Raw genomic sequence first — 21,644 nt, forward strand, 5'->3', positions numbered from 1 at the left:
ACTTCAATCCCCCAAATCTTTGGACTTCACTTAATCATGCCAGAGTAATATGCTTTTTATTTCTAATCTAGTTTGAAATAAATACATATTACTATCAAAAAGTTTCTTTATAATCTGACTTTTGGATCCTGCTCAGTAGAAACTTCACTTCAGACCTCTAGTTCAAAAGACAGTAAGAGAGTCTCTTTCTTCACATAGTTATGGATTGAGGCATAGAAAGTCTCTTTTTTTTTATAGAAACAGTAGTGTCCCTAGAGGTAGAAACTAATATTGTTCTTGCATTTGCAGATTTTCTTCTGATTTAATTTCAGACTATAGAAATTATAATGGTATAGTGTTATAAATGATTTTACATTAAAAAAAATTTTTCCCCAATGCTGAGTTTTTAGAAATAAGTTGTATGGTGTAAGGGCTAAGGAGCAATAGTTTACTGGGCACTTTATTTTATCATTTTGTTATTGTGTGTGTGTGTGTGTGTGTGTGTGTGTGTGTGTGTGTGTGTGTGTGTGTTTTAAGCATGGTTTAAAAAGTTCTGATTTTTCAGGGAAGACTACAAACTTTTTTTCCCTGAATTTTTCCAGGTTTGTTTGTTTTTTTTTTTTTTTTCCCCTCCTAGACCATTAGATCTTAAACATTTAAGATTGGAAGAGATCTAAACTAGTTACTCGTTCTTGTACAGATGAGGAAATAGTAAAAATAAAGTGTTTTATCATAGATCACTCAGGAATAGAAGAAGCAGTATTTGTATTAGAACATAGGTCCTCTGGTTTCCATTCAACTATCCCATCACTCCACTTTCCTTACCCCATCCACCCCATAGATACATACACTCTCTCTGTCTTTGTAAGTCATATGCAGCCCACAGATGCATGGATGGACTGTAGTCCCTGTTTCTATTTGAGTTTAAGAAGACTATACTTTCTTTTATAGGCCTTGGGAAAATACTTGAAGATTTTTTTTAAGCAGGGAAATAACATCAAGAAATATATATATTTGGAATGTTAATTATAAGTATATGACTGGAGGTAGGGAAACTAGTTAAAGGATTGTGATTGTAGTCCTGGTGAGAAGCTGCTGGGATGATGCCAGTGGGAAGGTATAAGATGGAATAGATGTGAGGTAAAGGATTTTGGATTTAGAATTAGAAGGGATCTTAAAAGTCATCTACCCTCTTCCCATTTTATGTATGAGGAAACTGAGATCATGAGTTAAACAACTTAGCCATGTTCACCCAGGAATTAGAACTAGGATGAAAACCAAGATTTTTTTACTGCAAATCTAACAGTTCTTCCAATCAGTAGCTCTTAGTAACTAATTCAGTTTTTTTTAAGCCAGCATTTATATAGTGATTTCAAGATTTACAAAGCAGTTTGCAAATATCTCATTTTATCCTTATAGCAATCTTGGGAGGAAGGGGCTATTATTATCCCCATTTTATGGATGAGGAAACTGCAGCAGACAGATTATAATTTGTCCAGGGTCACTTATTTAGACTCAAGTCTTCCTGATGCCAAAGTCCAGCACAGTTGTTTGTATCCACTGGGCTACCTCATTGGCTTTTTTTATACATACACAACCGAGCACCCATGTGCACATATACATATATACAAGCACATGTATCATGTCTGGGCCACAGATTGTATTCTCAACTTTGTCATTTCCAACAACCACAAGTGATTGCTTTTCTTTTCTTCATTTACTTAAAGGCTAATCTTACTTCAGCCCTGGTCAATTCCTATTCCCCTAATTTCTTGGTGCCAGATGTCTCCTGTGATGATCTGGCCACTTCTGTGTTAAATGGACTTTGCTTTCTTTGCTTTAAGGCCTTTCATATCACAATCTTGTTAAGGATAAAAAAAGACCCTATCTTTGTCATATGCCTACCTTTAAGTGATAAAATTACAGGTTGACATCTGACATGTGACATGACATGGGGTAATTGCAGTATTTTCTTTGATTTGCTTAGCTAGCTAAGAATATTGTTTTATCAATTTTTTTTGACTTGCTGGTATATTTTCAAACCACTGTCTACTCTGGGGAAATTGCAGAATAGGAATTCTAGTAATTATTCTGTTTTTCAGTCATGTAACATGTAGCATTAATTGCTGGTTGAATATACAGCAGCATGTATATTTACTGTATATATACTTTACCAAATTAATTTGATATGTTGCTAAACATCTGGCTTGAAGGTCATTATGAAAGTAACCCAACTTTTTGGTACCAAAACCTAATTAAAATTATCTAGGAATTCTTGTAGTAAACCTTATTAAGTATCTATTGAGTATAGAGTATTGAGCTAGGTACCAGAAATGCACAAATCTTTTTGAGTTAAATGGTTAAAGGGGGGAAAATAAAGAGTACATATCTCCTTTAATAAATTGTGCTCTAATATCTCTCTGTGATGTGGAGGGAAGGAATTTTGCATTTGTTCAAAGAGCATAAACTCTGACAGTGTCTACCACGTCAAAAAGAGTTCAGATATGAGTCTAGTGACAGACTTGGTGTTTGTCCTAAGGATCAACCTAGCTATACCCAGAAAAGTACATCAATAGAAAGGAGCCAGCTGATAATTTTATTCTTTGGCCACAACACTCATGAAAAGTTTATTAAGGTGTGGAGGGGTTGTCATCTGTATGGATGAGGGATATACCTGTAAGGATGAAATCACAAATACTTAGAGGATTGAAGTAATATAGGTATAACCTGCTTTAAGATAATGAGAAAATATTAATAAGCAGATTTGACTCTGTAAAAAGGACATTACTATATGACTTTAGAAAGTCACCCACCTCAATATCTACATGATGAGTCAGTTTGTGAAAACCTAATAGATATTTACAGTTCTGAAATCTGAATTCTTATCAGAAATTACTTTCTCTTTGGCCTAGATTTATGTCTGTTGGCTACTGTTTGTATTCTTGGGTCAGCAAACTACTTCCTGAAATCAGCACTTTCTTAAGTTCTAGTCAAAAAGAGATCTTTCTTTCTATGTCTATTTATTATTGCTTCATAGACACTTATTCTGATGAGTGACAAATTTTTTCTCTTTCCTGATTAGCTAGCACTGGAATAGGAGCATAGAGTTCTAAAGGATTTTGTATGTCACTGAATCTGTGAAATGAGGGGTTGGAAGATATGACCTCTGAAGTACCTTCCACCTCTAAATCTGTAGTCCTGTGTTTTAGTCCAGAGCAGTAATGGAGGAGATGTGAAAACAAGAGAACCCCAAATTGGTCCTGCTGGAATGGAAACAAAGTCGATGGAGGAGAGGGTGATGTGGTTGTTACAGGAATGAGACTGCCCACATTTCTGCCTCCTCATTCATATATGCATACATACATTTCTGCATATAGAGAAAGTTTATTTGTATCTAGATTCAGGTATTAGAACAGAGGTCTGAGAAATGGGGACCAGAATTGAAACAATTAAGTCAATGTTATCTCTGCCATTACTTGAAGGATGAGTTAAAAGAGAATTAATTGGATTTCTGCCACAATCTCCCATCTGTTTTCATTGCATCACTGGAAGGTCCTAGCCCGGCCTCTCCTTTTCTTTTCCCATTCCCCCCAATTCAACAAGGTTTGTGGTCATTCCCCCTTCGGCTGTATCATCCCATGACTTAGATCTGACCATATGCTTTAATTAGCACTAATATTTAATGAAAAAATGAAGCTGTCTCTTAGATCTTCTCCCCTTCACAAACTCTTACCTATACTTCACAAAGCTATCTATATTCTTGTCCCTCTACTGTCTTCCACATGTTTGAATCCTTAGCAATCTGGTTTTTAACCTCTCCACTAAACTGAAATTACCTTCTCCAAAAGTGCCAATGATGCTTACTTGCTAGATTCATTATATTTTAGCCCTCATTTTTCTTGATTTCCTTGAAACTTATTGACTGTGTTAATAGACTCCTCTCCTGAAAGTGGATATTTTCTCCATCCTTAGATTTTGAGATACGTAACTTTTCTTCTGCTTTTCTTTTTATCTGGCTGATTCATCTCAGTCTCCTTGACTTCTCTTTAATGCAGAAATAGACCTCAAAGCAACTCTACACTTTCTCTCTTGATGTTCCTCTCACTTCCCTTGGACTCAACTGTTGTCTTTAAGCTGATGATTTCCAGATCAATATATCCAATTCTAATCTCTCTTATGGACTTCAGGCTCACATCATCAATTAATTGCCTATTGGACATTACCACTAAATAACTCATGTGCATCTCAAGCTTAACATGTCTGAGACAGACCTTATTATCTTTCTTCTTAAAACCACCCTTTCTCCAAAATTCCCTATACTATTGAAAAAAACCCACCATCTATCTTTCCAAATACCCAGATTTACAACCTCAGCAAAACATCTGCCCTTTTCCTCCCTCCCTGCTCAGATCTACTGACTTGCCAAGTCTTGTCAGTGCCATCTCCACATCTCTCCCATTGGTCCCTTTCTCTTCATCTGGAAGGTTACCACTCTCATTCAGTTCCTCCATTTGTTTCATCTCAGTTATTGCAGTAGCCTCTTTACTTAGTTCCATTTTATCCTTTCCCTCTTTACATCTTCCTCTACATAGCTGCCATTGAATCTTTTTAAAGCACCAGTGTGGTCATGTTTCTCTCTTGATGGAGGACCTTCATTAGCTTATTTCCCATTACCTTCTTTCATTTTATTTTGCAGCAAAACTGACATACCTGTTAGTCTCCAATCTTGACCTATTTCCAGCTCATCTGTACAAGCTTTTATTCCCATGCCTGGAACATTCTCTAATTCTCTTTCTTCAAGACTCGGTTCTTCCAGAAAGTCTATGCTGATCCCCTAATTATTAGTATCTTCTCCCTCCTCAGAATGCTAAATAAATTCTTTTCTGGATATATGTTGTATCTCATCAGTATAAGGTAAACTCATTGAAAAGTGGGACTATTATTTAATTTTTTTTTTGTATTACCAGCTTATTTTGATACAGTGAATTGCACAAAGCAAGAACTTAATAAATTTTTGTTGGAATGGAATAGAAGTGGCCAGATCAGCCCTTTTTGTAATGGCTAGAAACTGGAAAATGAATGGATGTCCATCAATTGGAGAATGGTTGGGTAAATTATAGTATATGAATGTTATGGAATATTATTGTTCTGTAAGAAATGACCAACAGGAGGAATACAGAGAGGCCTGGAGAGACTTACATCAACTGATGCTGAGTGCAATGAGCAGAACTAGAAGATCATTATACATTTCAACAATGATACTGTATAAGGATGTATTCTGATGGAAGTGGATATCTTCAACATAGAGATCTAATCCAATTCCACTTGATCAATGATGGACAGAATCAGCTACACCCAGAGAAGGAACACTGGGAAATGACTGTAAACTGTTTGCATTTTTTGTTTTTCTTCCCAGGTAATTTTTACCTTCTGAATTGAATTCTTCCTTTGCAACAACAACAACAAAATTCGGTTCTGCACATATACATTGTATTTAGGATATGCTATAACATATTTAATATGTATGGGAATGCCTGCCATCTAGGGGAGGGGGTAGAGGGAAGGAGGGGAAAATTTGGAACAGAAGGGAGTACAAGGAATAATGTTGTAAAAAATTACCTATGCATATGTACTGTCAAAAATGTTATAATTATAAAATTAATTTTTAAAAAAAAGTGGCCAGATGATTCCCAAGGGTGAGCACCTCTACTCAGGTCATATCAGCATCTCAAATTTAAGGGCACCTTTCCTTCCTTGTGCCCCTGGTGAGAAAATTCTTAGTTATGTCTCTGATCTAGTCTAACTAGCATCTTCATTTTACAGGTGAGGAAATGAAGACCCAAAGACAGGCTTTGGCTTGCTTAATGTTTTAGAGCTAGTGAGTAGGAACAGAGATTTAACTTGGTTCTTATTCCTGGGTCAGACAACATTTTACATAAATGTTTGCCATATACACTATACATTATGCTGAATGTTTTACTGTCATTATTTCATTTGATTTCCACAAAAATCTTGGGCTGTAGGTACTATTATTATCTCCATTTAACAGACAAAGAAACTAAGGCAAACAGCTTATATAGACTTGCCCAGAGTCTAATATGCCCAACTAATATGCAGGCCAAAGATGAATTCAGATCTTCCTCACTCCACACCCACTCCAAGTTACTGTCTCTAGATTAAGTTCACTTTTTAAAAATTTTAACTAGCTCCCTGAACTTGGCCTGATAGGAAGGAATCTATTCTTACTGTTTATTTCCTACTAGTATTTGTTGCCATTTTTTTCTTCCAAACCTAACCTTCTGCCTCATCTCATCTTTTCCCCGGTCCTTTGTAGTAAGTATTCAGTACTTTTTTCAGTTACTGATGTCAGTTGAAGTCAGCTGGAATCTAGCAATTTAAAACTCATTCAGAAATTTGTATTTCAACCAGTACTTTATAATCTTTCAGTTTCTATATATACTAGAAGACTGAATGTGGAGGTAAAATTTGAACTCAGGTCTCCTTCCTCATCCTGTCTTCTGAGGTCTAGCAACAATATCAACCACATCAAGTTAGGGCTACTCCTCTTGGTCATCTCCTGGCTATTTGATTATGAGCAAATCTCTTTAATTCTTTAATCAAGTCACTTTACATTCTTGCTTTGTCTATCTGTGAAATAAGAATAACACTTACACTGCTGCACAGTTCTGCAAGTTTCACTCTTAATCAGTTTATATAAGTCTTCCCATATTTCTCTGAATTCCTGATATCCTATTACCGTAATATTCTATTATACTCATATCAAAGTTAATTTCATAACCCTTCAAGTACTATATTTCAGCGTGAGGTTAATGCTGTTATTATTTCATGCTTCTTCCCTTGTCTTTTACATATGTTGAATGTTTTTGCCTTATGAAATTCCTAGATTTTTGGGAAACTGCTCCTGTTGCAACCAGTTTGTCTTATCCAGATCTAAAGAAGTGCCCATTTGCAGTCTTTTGGCAAGGCAAGGCTCTTCAAACCTGAGAAGTACTTTTTTGTACTTGGGTTGTAAAATAAACAAGTTTGAGCTCTGTTTGAGATTGAAATCTCTTTTAAAAATCAGTTGTAAGAATTTTATCAGTTAAACTCTGTGTTCATTCCCCCTTGATATGGAGGTTTTAATTACTTGGCAGTGGTGCGAAAAATTCTTGAGTTGGCCATGTAGTTTGTGTTAAAATACTTGCCTTTGACCCTCACCCTCAATTCCTGTACCTATCTCAGTTGGGCTGGGTTGGCAGCTCCCCAGCATGCCCTAACTGACTGCAGAAGTAACAGAATGTGTTTGTCCTGTGGTCTATTGGGATTAGCAGGAACTTAATCATGGTTAAAGTGTAATGGGTGAAAGAAAGAAAACATTACATTTCATAGGCTTTTCAATGCAGGAATCCTCTATTTCACATATTATGCATTATGAAATCAGTTCCCTTTTGTTTGTGTCTATCAGTTTTTATAATCATAATACCCTCTTAGAATTGAATACCACCTTGTAGTTATAAAGAGGAAAGGGACCTGAAAAGTCATCAAATCCAGATCCTTCATTTTATGTTTTTTATTATTATAACTTTTTATTGACAGTACATATGCATGGGTAATTTTTTTTTACAACATTATCCCTTACACTCACTTCTGTTCTGACTTTTCCCTTCCTTCCCCCCACCCCTTCCCCTAAATGGCAGGCAGTCTTATACATGTTAAATATGTTATAGTATATCCTAGATACAATATATATGTGTGCAGAAGCATACAGTTCTCTTGTTGCACAGGAAGAATTGGATTCAGAAGTAAAAATAACCTGGGAAGAAAAACAAAAATGCAAACAGTTCACACTCATTTCCCAGTGTTCCTTCTCTGGGCGTAGTTGATTCTGTCCATCATTGATCAATTGGAACTGAATTAGATCTTCTCTTTATCAAAGATATCCACTTCCATCAGAATATATCCTCATACGGTATTGTTGTTGTAGTATATTAATGATTCCTGGTTCTGCTCATTTCACTCAGCATCAGTTGATGTAAGTCTCTCCAAACCTTTCTGAATTCATCCTGCTGGTCGTTTCTTACAGAACAATAATATTCCATATCATTCATATACAACAATTTACCCAACCATTCTTCAATTGATGGGCATCCACTCATTTTCCAGTTTCTAGTCACCACAAAAAGGGCTGCCACAAACATTTTGACACATGCAGGTCCCTTTCCCTTCTTCAGTGTCTCTTTGGGATATAAGCCCAGTAGTAACACTGTTGGATCAAAGGGTATGCACAGTTTGATAACTTTTTGAGCATAGTTCCAAATTGCTCTCCAGATTGGTTGGATTCATTCACAACTCCACCAACAATGTATCAGTGTCCCAGTTTTCCGACATCCCCTCCAACATTCATCATTATTTTTTCCTGTCATCTTAGCCAATCTGACAGGAGTGTAGTGGTATCTCAGAGTTGTCTTAATTTGCATTTCTCTGATCAATAGTGATTTGGAACACTTTCATATGAGTGGAAATAGTTTCAATTTCATCATCTGAAAATTGTCTGTTCATATCCTTTGACCATTTATCAATTGGAGAATGGCTTGATTTCTTATAAATCAGAGTCAATTCTCTATATATTTTGGAAATGAGGCCTTTATCAGAACCTTTGACTGTAAAAATGTTTTCCCAGTTTATTGCTTCCCTTCTAATCTTGTTTGCATTAGTACGTTTGTACAAAGACTTTTTAATTTGATATAATCAAAATTTTCTATTTTGTGATCAATAATGATCTCTAGTTCTTCTTTGGTCACAAATTCCTTCCTCCTCCACAAGTCTGAGAGGTAAACTATCCTATGTTCCTTTAATTTATTTATAATCTCGTTCTTTATGCCTAAATTATGGACCCATTTTAATCTTATCTTGGTGTACAGTGTTAAGTGTGGGTCCATGCCTAGTTTCTGCCATACTAATTTCCAATTTTCCCAGCAGTTTTTGTCAAATAATGACAAAATGTTGGGATCTTTGGGTTTGTCAAATACATGATTGCTATAGTTATTGACTGTTTTGTCCATTGAATCTAACCTATTCCACTGATCAACTAATCTGTGTCTTAGTTGATACCAAATGGTTTTGCTGAGCGCTGCTTTATAATATAGTTTAGATCAGGTACCGCTAGGTCACCTTCATTTGATTTTTTTTTCCCCATTAATTCCCTTAAAATTCTCACAGGTCCTTCATTTTAGAGAAGAACAAACAAATTTGAGAAAGACACACTATTAGCCTAGATTGTTAAAAGAGTCTTCATAAAAATTAAGGATTTGAACAGATAATCTTCAGAGACAATTAAGTACACAGTAGATTATCTGTTTATATAATAAAATTATATTGGTGAGGCCTTTCAGATAAACTTGCTAAAAATCCTGCCTTTTTTCCCCCCTCCTTTTCCTGTTTGCCTTCCAATTTTGGCTAAATTAGTTTTCTTTGTGCAAAAGCTTTTAATTTCATGTAATCAAAACTATCTACTTGATATCTCATGATTCCATCCATCTTCTGTTGGGTCATAAATTCTTTCCTTATCCATTGATCTGACAGGTGTATTTCTCCATGTTTCCCGAATTTACTTATATCACCCTTTATGCCATTTTTTGGTCATCTTTGCTAATCTGCTGCATATGAAATAAAGTCTTCTTGTTGTTTTGATTTGCATTTCTCCTATTATTAGTGATTTGAAACATTCTTTCATGTTGCAAATACTTTGTAAGTTTTCTTTTGAGAAACATTTGTTCATATCCTTTATCCATTTATCTCTTAGGAAATGGTTATTAGTTCTATATATTAATTATTTATATATCTTGGATACAAAACTCATATAAGAGAAATTTGACAGGGAGATTTTTTTCCCCTCATAAACCATTTCCTTCTTATCCTAGACACATTAATTTTGTCTGTCAAGAAGCTTTTCACTTTCAAGCCATTTATCTTTTGAAAAAGATCTTTTGTATCTCTTTTTTAGTTAATAATACATCTCCTACCTGTAGGTGTGAAAGTTATATAATTTGCTTCTCCTCAGATGTTTTAATAATTTGATCATTAATATTGAGGTCAGTCGTGAATCCATTTAGAATATGTTATGGAAATGATGGTCTAAATCTAATGTTTGCCAGACTACTTTTCAGGTTTTTGTGTAGTTTTTATGAAATAGAGACTCTTTTCCCTCCAGAGTCATTCTTGTTTTCTGTTTTATCAAAAACTGGTTTATTGAGTTCCCATCTTTTAAAAATTCTCCTTTTTTTGTCTGTTCCGTTCTATTCATTGTTTTTCCTAGTTTTTGACTAATACCAGATGGTTTTGATAACTGCAGTTCTGTGGTACAATGGATAGGTCACTGACCTTGAAATCAGGAGGAATTGGGTTCTAGTCTGGCTTCAGATACCAGCTGTGACACCCTGGGAAAGTAACTTAACACTGATTGCCTCTCCTCAGAAGCCCCCCCCCCAAAAAAAAAAATTACAACTGTTGCTTTACAATATAGTGTGAGATCTGAAAGTGCTATTCACCTTTCATCCTTAGTTCTTTTCATTATTTGCCTTTATATTCTTGATATTTTTAGTTAAAATGAATTTTGTAATTGTTTTATCAAGTTCTTTAAATGTAAATGCTTGGTAATTTGATTGGTATAATATCAAAAGTATAACTTAATTAACTCTGGAAATACTGTTTTTCTTATTGATGTAGCTTAGCCAGGGGCACTGTTCTTCCTACCCCTTAAGTAGGGATTTTTTTTTTTTACTTCTTTATACTTTGAAATTTCTCTTTCTGTTTTTGCTTTTTTGTGTTTTGTTATTATATAAAAATGTTACTGATTTTTTTTGAGGGCTTATTTGAAACTATTGTCTCAATATCTTTGCTGATTCCTAGGATTTTCCAAATATCCCATCATGTCATCATCAAGTAGATATATTTTCTCTTTGACTATCTTTTATTCCTTTTTCTTGTATTATTGCTGTTGCTAATATTTCTAAAATTATGTCATATCATAGTGGGGAAAGTAGGCATCTCTTTTTCTTCTCATTTATTGGGAAAGGTTCTAGTGTATTTATTTTTTGATAGGAAGAAACACTTTATTTCAAACATAATATCTCATATATACTCTTGTTCTGAAAATCAAAATCTGTTTAAAAAAAAAAGATCTCTAATGTGCCTTAGAAATCTACATCTATAATCCTCAGATCTTTTACTTTACTGACCAACATAGGAATAATTAATTACAACTGCCAACTTTAGGGGTTGATCAATTTCTTTGTCTCTGTGTGTGTGTGTGTGTGTGTGTGTGTGTGTGTATGTATGTCTGTCTCAATTTGTATTTAATAGGTTCCTCTGTCTGTATCCTTTGGAGTTTTCAGCTGCCAAAATTTGAGTCATTCTGGCTCATCTCACTCCCTTCAATTCCAACTAGAAGCTGTTAAATAGCTTTAATGAATTGCTTTCCTTGTTCTATGGTCCATTTCCTTTAGAGTAATTTTTCTTTGCAGAGCTTCTTGATACAGTGATTGGATCCATTCCAAAATCAAAGATCTTTCAAATAGGAATTAAAACTTGAAAATTATATGAGACTACTCTTTTTGAAATATAACTTGACTTCTCATACCTAAAATTCTTTTGTTTAGAATGTCTGGTTTGAATTAATTTGTTAAACCTCATAAAATTAATCCTTTAAATGAGAAGAAATGTTATTAAGCAGTTTGGATATATTTTTAAAGTTTTAATTCAATTTTTTTTCTTTTGACTATTGATGGTTTCTTCTGTGCTACTGTTAGTCACTTTTTGGACAATTCTTTTCCAATGTGGTATTTAGGGTAATTTGAGCATTCATCAACTAATATTTATTAAGAATCTAAATGTGCATGTTATTGAAGCATATATTTTGTATTATGCTTAGGATACTTAAGAAATTTGACTGGAAGAAAAGTCATTTTTTAATTTAACTCCTTGTGATCTAAAGATCATTTATCTGAAGAAAAGAAGTAAATAAGCATTTATTAAGAACTCACTATATGCCAGATTCTTTTAAAATTATTTTTTCATTTTGATCCTCACAATAGCCTTAGAAGGTAGGTACTATTATTATTTTCTTTTTGCATTTGAGGAACCTAAATAACTTGCCCATAGTCACACAGTTGATAGTTTCTGAGGCTTTCTGAGGATTTGAACTTGATTCAAAGCCTGGTATTTCTATTTACTGTGTACTTAATTGCCTCTGAAGATTATCTGTTTTCAGGTTGTAATGTAAATATATATGACTTCTGAAATAGTTTAATAGATTTTGAAATAAAGTATCAAAAAATATTTTTCTTAGAAGCTTAGATTATTGAATTTCTTTTGGTTCTCTAAAAATGGAGTTTCACCTCCTCAGAAGGTATTTCTGATTTTGAGGGGTGTCAGAATACATCACAGTCTTCCACATATCTATTCTTTTTTCTATTGCCTTACTCCTTCCCTCTCTCCTAATTGTTATATCTCTTTATCTAAAATCAAAACACTGTCTTTTTCAACAGTTACATTCAGATATAATTTTTTTACTCATTTCAGTTTCTTTTATTGTTACTTTATATTTATTTGTGAATATACCTTCCCTTTACTTAGTAGACCATTATAAAAGAAATAGAAGAGAATTTCTCAGAACAAAGCAATATGTCTGACAATATGTGTAATGCTCTATTCCCAGCTTCCTAAGGTCAAGTTTGGTAGGCAATTTTCAACTTAAAAAAATTAATAATGGCACTTCTTATTCTTATATCAGTTATCTAATGTTTCCCCTTCCAGAGAGTTATCCTTTATGTGAAAAATAAAAGTGGTGGAGATAAATGAATTTTTAGCAGAACTAAACAGCATACCAAAAACTGATATTATATGTAATTTTCCACAAAGAAGATAGAAAGGTACATTTTCATTGTGTCTAGTTTTGTTATTCTTCTTTCCATCTTTGTTATTGTCATTGTTTATATTGTTTTCCTCATCTTTTTTTTTTCCCCTTTTTTCCTGAGGCGATTGGGGTTAAGTGGATGGGGGGGGGGGGTCACACAGCCAGGAAGTGTTAAGTGTCTGGGGTCGAATTTGAACTCAAGTTCTCCCGACTTCAGGACTGGTGCTCAATCTACTTTGCCACATAGCTGCTCCTTCTCATCTCCACATAAATCTTCCCATAATTTTCTGAATTCTTCATATTCGTCATTTAAGTACTATCATATTGCATAATGTTCATATCACAATTTAAGGAAGATTTGAGTTCAAATCCAGCCTTAGACTCTTAATATATGCTTGTGTGAAGTCACTTAACCTCTCTTCTCCTTTGGTTCCTTTATTTGTAAAATGAGGACAATATTAACACCACCTCTCTGGATGATTGTGAGAATCAAATAAAATAATATTCGTACAGCACTTCGCATAGTACCTGGCACATGATAAGCTCTGTATGCATGTTACCTGTTGTTATTATTGTCATAACTGCTCAAAATTATATCTTTTGTTCATATGGGAATAACTCTGAAAATCTCTAATTAAGAGCTGATGTAAACAAATCAGTGTACAGGAGCACCACAATCAAATCAAACAAATTCAGCATCCTTGGGATGCTATGACAACTAACTTGTCTTTTTTCTTTTTAATTCTCCTTTCAGAAAGAAATTTTGAGAAGAAATCATCATTTATAGGATTCCTACAGAAAGATATTTTGTAGGAATCCTATAAATGATGATCTTCTCCCTAAACCACACCTCATTCAGATGGCCCAATTGAAATCTCTCCAGAGGCAATTAAATGTTTATCCTCTCATGAAACATTTTAAAATACATCTTAACAAGTTCCCAGGGAATATGGTTCATTTTTAGAAATTCTCATCACAGTCAATAAAGCCAATCTTTTTGTTCCTTTTACTCTAATTGCTTCAGACTTTCATCAGTCTTAGAAATAGCTGCTTTTATTTAGGCATTAATATTACTGTTTATGTAGACACTTCTATATTTTTAGGCTACTGGAATTTTTTTTAAGTATGAATTACAAGTTGTCATGTAAATTGGTTGCAAGTATACTATTTTAGCATAGAGTAGATACTTAGAATGGAGAATCAAAATGATGAGGTAATAGGGAACCTCAAAATGATGAGGTAAATACCTAATAATGAGGTATATACCTCATTAGGATTAAGTGAGGTCTAGTGGCAGGATTCGGGGAACAGGGAGTCACATGGAGCTCCCCTGTAACCCCTTAGGATTCAGCGCAAGGATACAAAGTTAAATCAGGTCTAGTGGTGGCGAGAGTCCCCTGTAAATGAATTTACAGACCGAAAACTTAGATGGGTAAAATATGTTTATTGCCAGGTTTGGAAGCAAGGTTAACGTCTGGTTAGTAAAAGGCATTAGATAGAGGAAGATAAACACCGAAAGTGGCGGGGACAGAGAATCTCTGATGCAAGCATCTTAGCTGGCATCTTTCAAATCTCTGAACCAAAGATGATTCTAGCTTTGCTCTTTTTATCTGCTTGAAGAAGTAATGGGCGGAGCTCAGGTTAATTCCTTGAAGGCCAGATTTTTGAAGGGCTTTATCCAAGCCAGCTCAGATCCAGTGGGGGGGCTGGGTACAGCCCAAACTAGTTCTGACCAGATCTTGTATCAAAGGTCCAAGTCCCAAAGGAAGTTGTAGATCAAACAAGGAATATCAATGGGTTACCGCCCTCTACTAGAACAAAAGGGAAAAATCAAGAGAGAGAAAAAAACAAAAACAAAAAAGTGTGAAAACAACACACTTTAATCCACATTCAGATTCCATAGTTCTTTCTCTGGATATTGCTAGCATTTTCCATCATCATTTAGAATTGTCTTAGATTATTGTATTGCTGAGAAGAGCAAAGTATATCAAAGTGATCGTTTGCAAATGTTGCTGTTACTGTTTACAATGACCTGTTTCTTTCTTCAGTCAGCATAGGTTTATGTAAGTTTTTCCAGGTTTTTCTGAAATATGCCTGCTTATCATTTCTTATAGAACAACAATATAACATTAATTTTGGATGCCATAATTTATTCAGCCATTGCCTAATTGATGGGTATCTCCTTGATTTCTAGTTCTTTGCCACCACAAAGAGAAGTGCCATAAACATTTTTGTACATGTAGATCTTTTCCTCTTTTAATGATTTCTTTGGAATAGAGACCTAGTAGAAATACTGTTGGTTCAAAGGTGTGCCCAATTTTATAGCCCTTTGGGAAAGTCATTCAGCTCCTTAACAGAGGAAGCCTAGCTGCCCATTCTACTCTTGGACAGTTCTAATTGATCAATTCTACTCCGTAGTCTGACTTTTGCTTTCTGGCTTGAAACAGACCTCACAGTCCTTCAGATATTTATAAACAGCAGTTGTGGCCCTGCTAAGTCTTCTCTTGTTCTACATTCAAAAATCCCCACTTACATTAGTTGATTTTCACATAGCTTCATCTGGAGGTCCTTTACTTTTCTGCTTGTCATTTTCTAGGCACCTTCAGCTTGTCTATCCTCTTCCAAAAACATGTCTGGAAGTGAGCACCATGCTGTAGTTGTTGTCCACAGGGTAAGACCAAGGACACTGATAATATCTTTTTGCTTTTTCTGAATACTATACCTTTCTCAAGACATTTAGATATCACATTTGCTTCTATTTCTTTTTTTGTTTGTTTTTTTGGTCTACTTTGTATACATTGTTGACAAAAAATGAACTTGAAGTCTAGAAAAATCCTCAGACCAAGCAATTTGTCTTCTTGTGGATATCCACTTTCAAGGTTCAGCATAGAAGTATTACAGGTGGGTCTAGATTGAGGATTCTGTGATATATTAAGGATACAAAATTCATCCTGCATGTGAATGGTTTGATGGGAAGTGAATTTGAATTTGAATCTTAACTGTGAGTCTTAGGTTGCCTTGGACAAATCACTACCTGTAAGCCTCAGTTTTTTTTCCTCTAGAATGAGGGAATTACTTTGTAAATTCTTTTCTAGCTCTAAATCCAAAGAAAAAGAATTATGGATTAGATTGCACTTTAAAATAATACTCTTAGATTCCATAGATTTATTTAAAGGATTCCATATTTGTGGGATTTATTTTTTCTTCTATGGCATGAAATATTCAATAGTTTGGGTTATTAATTAGACATGGTAAGTTAGAGGGAGAGAAAAATATCAAAGATCAAGCTAAAGTTTCAATTACTGGAGAGGGGTTGAATAGTAGTACCTTGAATAGAAATAAGGAAAATAGCAAGAACATATATAGGAAAATTATAACTTGCTTAGTGTTAGACATGTTGTATTTGCAGTGCCCATAAGATATTCAGGAGAAGAGGTTCTGTATGCAATTGAATATGTAAGCCTGGAGCTCAGGAGAGAGGTCAGAAAATGCTGCTGTGAGGTGATTCAAGGCAATTCCAATAGACTTGTGATGAAAAGAGCCACCCTCATCCAGAGAGAAAATTATGGAGATTGAATGTGATTTTTCACCCCTTTTTTGATGGTTTGTTTGCTTATGGGCTTTTTTCCCCTCCTTTTGATCTGAATTTTTGTGTGTGTGTGTGTGTGCATAGCATGACAAATATGGTAATATGTTTAGAATTGCTTATGTTTAACCTATATTGGAATGATTGCTGTCTAGGGGATGGAGTGAGGAAAAGGGAGAGAAAAACATTTGGAACACAAGGTTTTTCATCTTTGTATGTATTTGGAAAAATAAAAGGCAATTAAAAATAAAGAAAAAAGAAAACATTTTAACATGGTCACAGTACAATGATGTTTGAAATGTGCCTAAAAAGTAATTTAGAAGTATGCCATTGGTAGGTTTTTAGACAATATAGGCACAATAGTGAATCATTATCTTCTAAAAAGTATTTAATAAAAGGTAATATCATTGATGTTTCACACAATTCTTATAAATATATGGAAAAAAACTACCAAAGTTTTATTATATAGAGAAAAACGAATTACAACCTTGAATAACAATTCTCTTGTTTCTCAAGGCATTGCGCATATAGGTATTAATATGGTATTTAATGATATTTTTTTTTTATCATTGTTAATATAGTTTACTAAACTACCTTACTCCAGTGATGTTCCACATAAATGTCTCTAATCTGTCAATTTGCAAATCTATCAACAGTATCTTGCTCCTGTTTCCAGCCATGAATTATACAGGGTATCTTAGATAATGTATTGAATTAAAAGGTTGTACAGTAGCAGCCATGATTATGTCTCTCCTAGCCTTTCAATCTAAATGTTACCAATTCCTGCTGAAAGACTTTTCCAGACACAAAATTATGAAACACGATAAAAAGAAAATTAGGAAGTGTGGTGTTTCTGAAGCCAAAAGAGGAAGGCAGGATGTAAGCCTTTTTAGGGAATTTGACAAGCAATTATTAAGTTCCTGCTCTGCTTATGGTGCTGTGCAAAGTTCTTCAGTCCCTGCCCTTGAACTTTAGACTTGGACAAAGATCTTTGGATTCAATTATTAAGAGGGTCAGAAAGATTTTAGAGCATTTTCAGTTAAGTTAAGCTCAATTATGAGGGCTTAAAAAAAATTTTTTTTTAAAAAGAAGTTCCTTTAACCTCCCCAAGCCTCAGTTTCCCAATCTGTACTTCAGGTGTAGACAAGTTTTTCAAGCTTTTGAAGTAGAAGTGGGAGATGAGATAGGAGTAAAAGGTAAAAAAGCAAAAAGTTAGGACTAGGGAGATGGGGGACTAATTAATTAATTGATCGCATGGTATTAATTATCTTCTCAGGTGAATATATAAATTTTCAATTTGTGCATTGCATTTTCTACAACCATCTAATTAATTCATTCTGTGGTAGCATTCTCTGATTGAAAACTTAATTTGTGTTTGGAGATTTAGGGAATTACCTGGAAGTAAATGTTTAAAGTTATGAGAATGATTTGATAAGAGTAGCTAGGTGGTACAGTGGATAGAATGCCACCTGAAGTTGAGAAGAATCTTAGATTTAAATCTGGCCTCCTCATATTATCTGTGTGACCCTGGGTAAGTTATTTAACCCTGTGTCAAAATTTCCTTATCTGAGCTGAAAGGAAATGAGCTGAAAAGGAAAATAGCAAACCACTCCCATATTTTTGCCAAGAAAACTACATATGGGATCATGAAGAGTTGGACATGTCTGAAATGACAAAAGAACAAGATGATTTGAAAATCTTACCTTGTATTTGTGCATAGCCATTAAACTCTAATGTAATCTTTTCTTTAATCCAACAGTGAGGGTTCCCTATTTCATTGACTTGAAAAAGCCACAGGAGCAAGGCTTAAATCACACCTATAATTACTATCTCCAGCCAGAAGAAGGAGTAACTATTGGAGTCTGGTAAGTAGAAGATTCTGTTCTTCGGTGGTTGAGTTGCTAAAATTTTTCTGCAAGAATTTTAATGAGGGGGCAGCTAGGTGGCGCAGTGGATAGGGCACCAGCCTTGAATTCAGGAGGACCCGAGTTCAAATATGGTCTCAGACACTTAACACTTACTAGCTGTGTGACCCTGGGCAAGTCACTTAACCCCCGCCTCAGAAAAAAAAATAATAATAATAATTTTAATGAAATTTGGGAGGCAGCATGGTGCAGTGAAAAGATTTGGAGTGAGGGATTCTGGGTTTAAATCTCAACCATGATATTCACTCATTCATTCTTGAATAAGTCAACCTCTCTAGGCCTCAATTCCTTATTTGAAAAATGAAGACAATTTTTATATATAATACTAACTTCAAACCAATTGTTGTGAATTTCAAAAGAAGTAATGAATGTAAAGTTCCTGACAAGCTTCAGTGTTCTTTTTAAATGTTAGGTATTAATAATCATATCAACAAACTCAGGCTGTTGCAGCATGTGACCTCTGAGGTCCCTTGCAGCTTTAAATCTGTGACCCTATGATAATCTTCCATATGACCTGGATGCCCTGAATAATGAACCTCCACTTTGATCCTGCTCAGACCAGAGTGTCATTGTTTACCCTTATTAAAATTTTTATGATGTCTCATTATAGTTGAAGCACAAAAATCTCATCTCCTGATGACAATATAATATACATAGACTCTTGAAGAGTTCACTAGAGAGTATGTACTAGTCACCTGGGATTTCAGTATAATATTGCCACCAAATTTCCCAGAAAAGATGATGGGCTCCTTGCAGATCTGAGGGGAGGGGCCTGGCAAAAAGATGGGACTCATTTGCCTCCTGCCTTCAAGATCCCTTGCTGCTTTGTCTACCTTGTGGGTGAAGTTTGTTTGGCACTCTGTAGTAATGGTTAGCTCCTCTCTACAGATGTTGCTCACCAGCTACCCATTTCTGCTGCCCCAAATACTTCTGATATGTAGACTTGGTCTTATACATATTTTCAGATATCTTCAGTGACTTTCTAGTAGCCCTGCTGAATAAAATTTTGACTTTTTGTTTGGCTTGCATAGCTTTCTACCATCTTGATGTCCCTTTTGTCTTTCTTGCCTTAGTTTCTATTACTTACTGTTTGACACACTGTGCTTTTCTCTGTGTATCTTTTCACACTATTCTCTCAACCTTGAAGTCTTCCTGCTTTCTTTGAACCCATTGAATGATTACCTATTTCTGTAGCCCTGTTTAAGTGCCACCAATTCAGGAAGGCTTGCTTCTTCCACTTGTTAAGGGGAGATTGTCCTTGAACTTAACATGTACTTTGCTTGCATTTTCTAATTTGTATATATATTGTATCTATAATCTATTACACATTAAATTTTAATCCCTCATTTTGCCAATGAGAGAAAACTGAGGAGAGAGCAGTTAGTGTCATCTAGTTACCCTAGCTATGTTAGGGAGCAGAGAGACAGAGAAAAAAAATTTGTGTTTTTCCCACAGACTCTAACAATGTTTTGCATACAATATATGCTTAACAAATGTTGTTATTGAATTTAAATATCTGAAATAATTAAGGTCTTGACATCTTATTGTTTGTCTCTTTTAGAAAAATAATTGCTGATGGTTTTTATCTAAAATAAATGAGGATTCTCAAGAAAGGACAAGGGATCATAAACAAGTATTAATGCTGGGATTGCAGAGAATAATAGCTGAATCATTCTTATCATTGATTTTCAGATAACTCGGTTTTTTTTTTCTAATGAAGAGACTCTTTAGCTTGTAATCATCAATTAAAGAATGTCAGAGCTAGTGATGTCCTTAGAGATTATGTAGCCCAACTTTCATATTTTATAGATAAGGATAAGATAGGTTGTGTATCATGACTTGTGATCACTCAGATGTTAGTGTAGTAGGCAGCTTGAGAAGCTGCAACTCTTTAGTTAGGGTAGAGGTTTTGGTAAAAATATTGTTGGTAGGATTTTATATGATGTCTTAGTTATGTCTTGGATAATTAGAGCCATCAAGGATCGTTAGTTGTATTCACTAATTTGTGTTTATATTTGTGTTTGTTTATATTTGAGCATTTATTAAGTGCCTATTGTAGGCAAAACATCTATGCTGGGGAAGATACTGAGTTTAGATGAGAAAGAACCCCTATCCTTAAAGAACTTGCTGTCCAGTAAAAGGAAAAAACTAACAAGAAACCAGAATGTAGTGTTACATGACCAAGTGTATTTGTTATGATATAAAAGTACTGTGTGAGGTCCAAGAAAGAATGCTATTCGTGAAAGAGAATCAGGGAAAACTTATTGAAGGAGGAGATATTTGAATTGTGATTCAAAACTTGGGTAAGAGTTCAGCAGGCCAAGAGTTGGAGAAAGGATTGTTTTAAGCAAAGATAAATCTAGGAACAAAAGCATGGAGAATAGAGAATATAGGGAACATTTAAGGACAGTGAATAATCCTTTTTGGAGTTTGTGGTTACTATATGTTTCCTTTGGTGCAAAGCATCTTTTTTTTATGCATGGTGAGGAAATAAGATAAAATTGAAGGCTTGAAGAGTGCCAGGTCAGGCAAAAGAGTTTATCATTTGGTACAGTAAACTCAGGTTCTGTTTCTGATAAGTTTAAAAAACATTTCTCTTAAATATTCTTTATTACAGTGTAATGTAACTTAACAATAGACTTAGCTAGAGTCCACCTCTGAGGCTGCAGCAACAGCAGAAAGGTACCTTTCTGTTAATGGGTGCCTTCTGATATTAACATTTTTGGACCTTCCTGTGGATTGTAGTAGTTTAGTGCTTGAACCTCACTCTCATTGGAATTGGTTCAAGGAAGGAAGAATATACATATAAATACGTGTATGTGCGCACTATATATGCTCAGTTATGTATAGAATTATAATTTCCCCAATAGAGAAATACTTAAAGGAAGGGAATGAGAGAAAAGAGGGGAGGGTAATGATAAAAGGGAGGACAGAATGTGGGAGATGGTAGAGAAAAGCAAAATAGACTTTTGAACAGAGATGGGATAAACAGAAAATAGAATAGAGGGAAATACATAGTAATTATAATGCAAATGTGAATGAGGAAAGCTCAACCATAAAACAGAAGCAGATAACAGAAGGGATTAAAAACCAGAATCAACATTATATTCTTTTTAAGAAAACACATTTGAAGCAGAAACACTGAGAATTAAAATAAAACCCTTAAAATAAAGGGTTGGAACAGAACCTAATTGAATCAAAAACGAGCCTGGAGTAGCATTCATGATCTCAGACTAAGCAA

The 21,644-nt window shown here is 34.6% G+C and overlaps 1 protein-coding gene across 5 annotated transcripts in view; it reads left to right on the forward strand.

Annotated features, from left to right (window-relative positions):
- ABHD12 (abhydrolase domain containing 12, lysophospholipase) overlaps nucleotides 1-21,644 on the forward strand; it is a 129,784-nt gene that overhangs the window by 60,739 nt on the left and 47,401 nt on the right. For all 5 annotated transcript variants that reach the window (XM_074287706.1, XM_074287704.1, XM_074287702.1 and 2 more), the window contains one exon: nucleotides 18,238-18,343. In XM_074287706.1, coding sequence (XP_074143807.1) covers nucleotides 18,238-18,343 — 106 coding nt within the window. The remainder of the gene's footprint in view (nucleotides 1-18,237; nucleotides 18,344-21,644) is intronic.

The sequence above is a fragment of the Sminthopsis crassicaudata genome, chromosome 2 (genome assembly GCF_048593235.1).
Source record: "Sminthopsis crassicaudata isolate SCR6 chromosome 2, ASM4859323v1, whole genome shotgun sequence".
NCBI classification, from domain to species: Eukaryota; Metazoa; Chordata; class Mammalia; order Dasyuromorphia; family Dasyuridae; genus Sminthopsis; species Sminthopsis crassicaudata.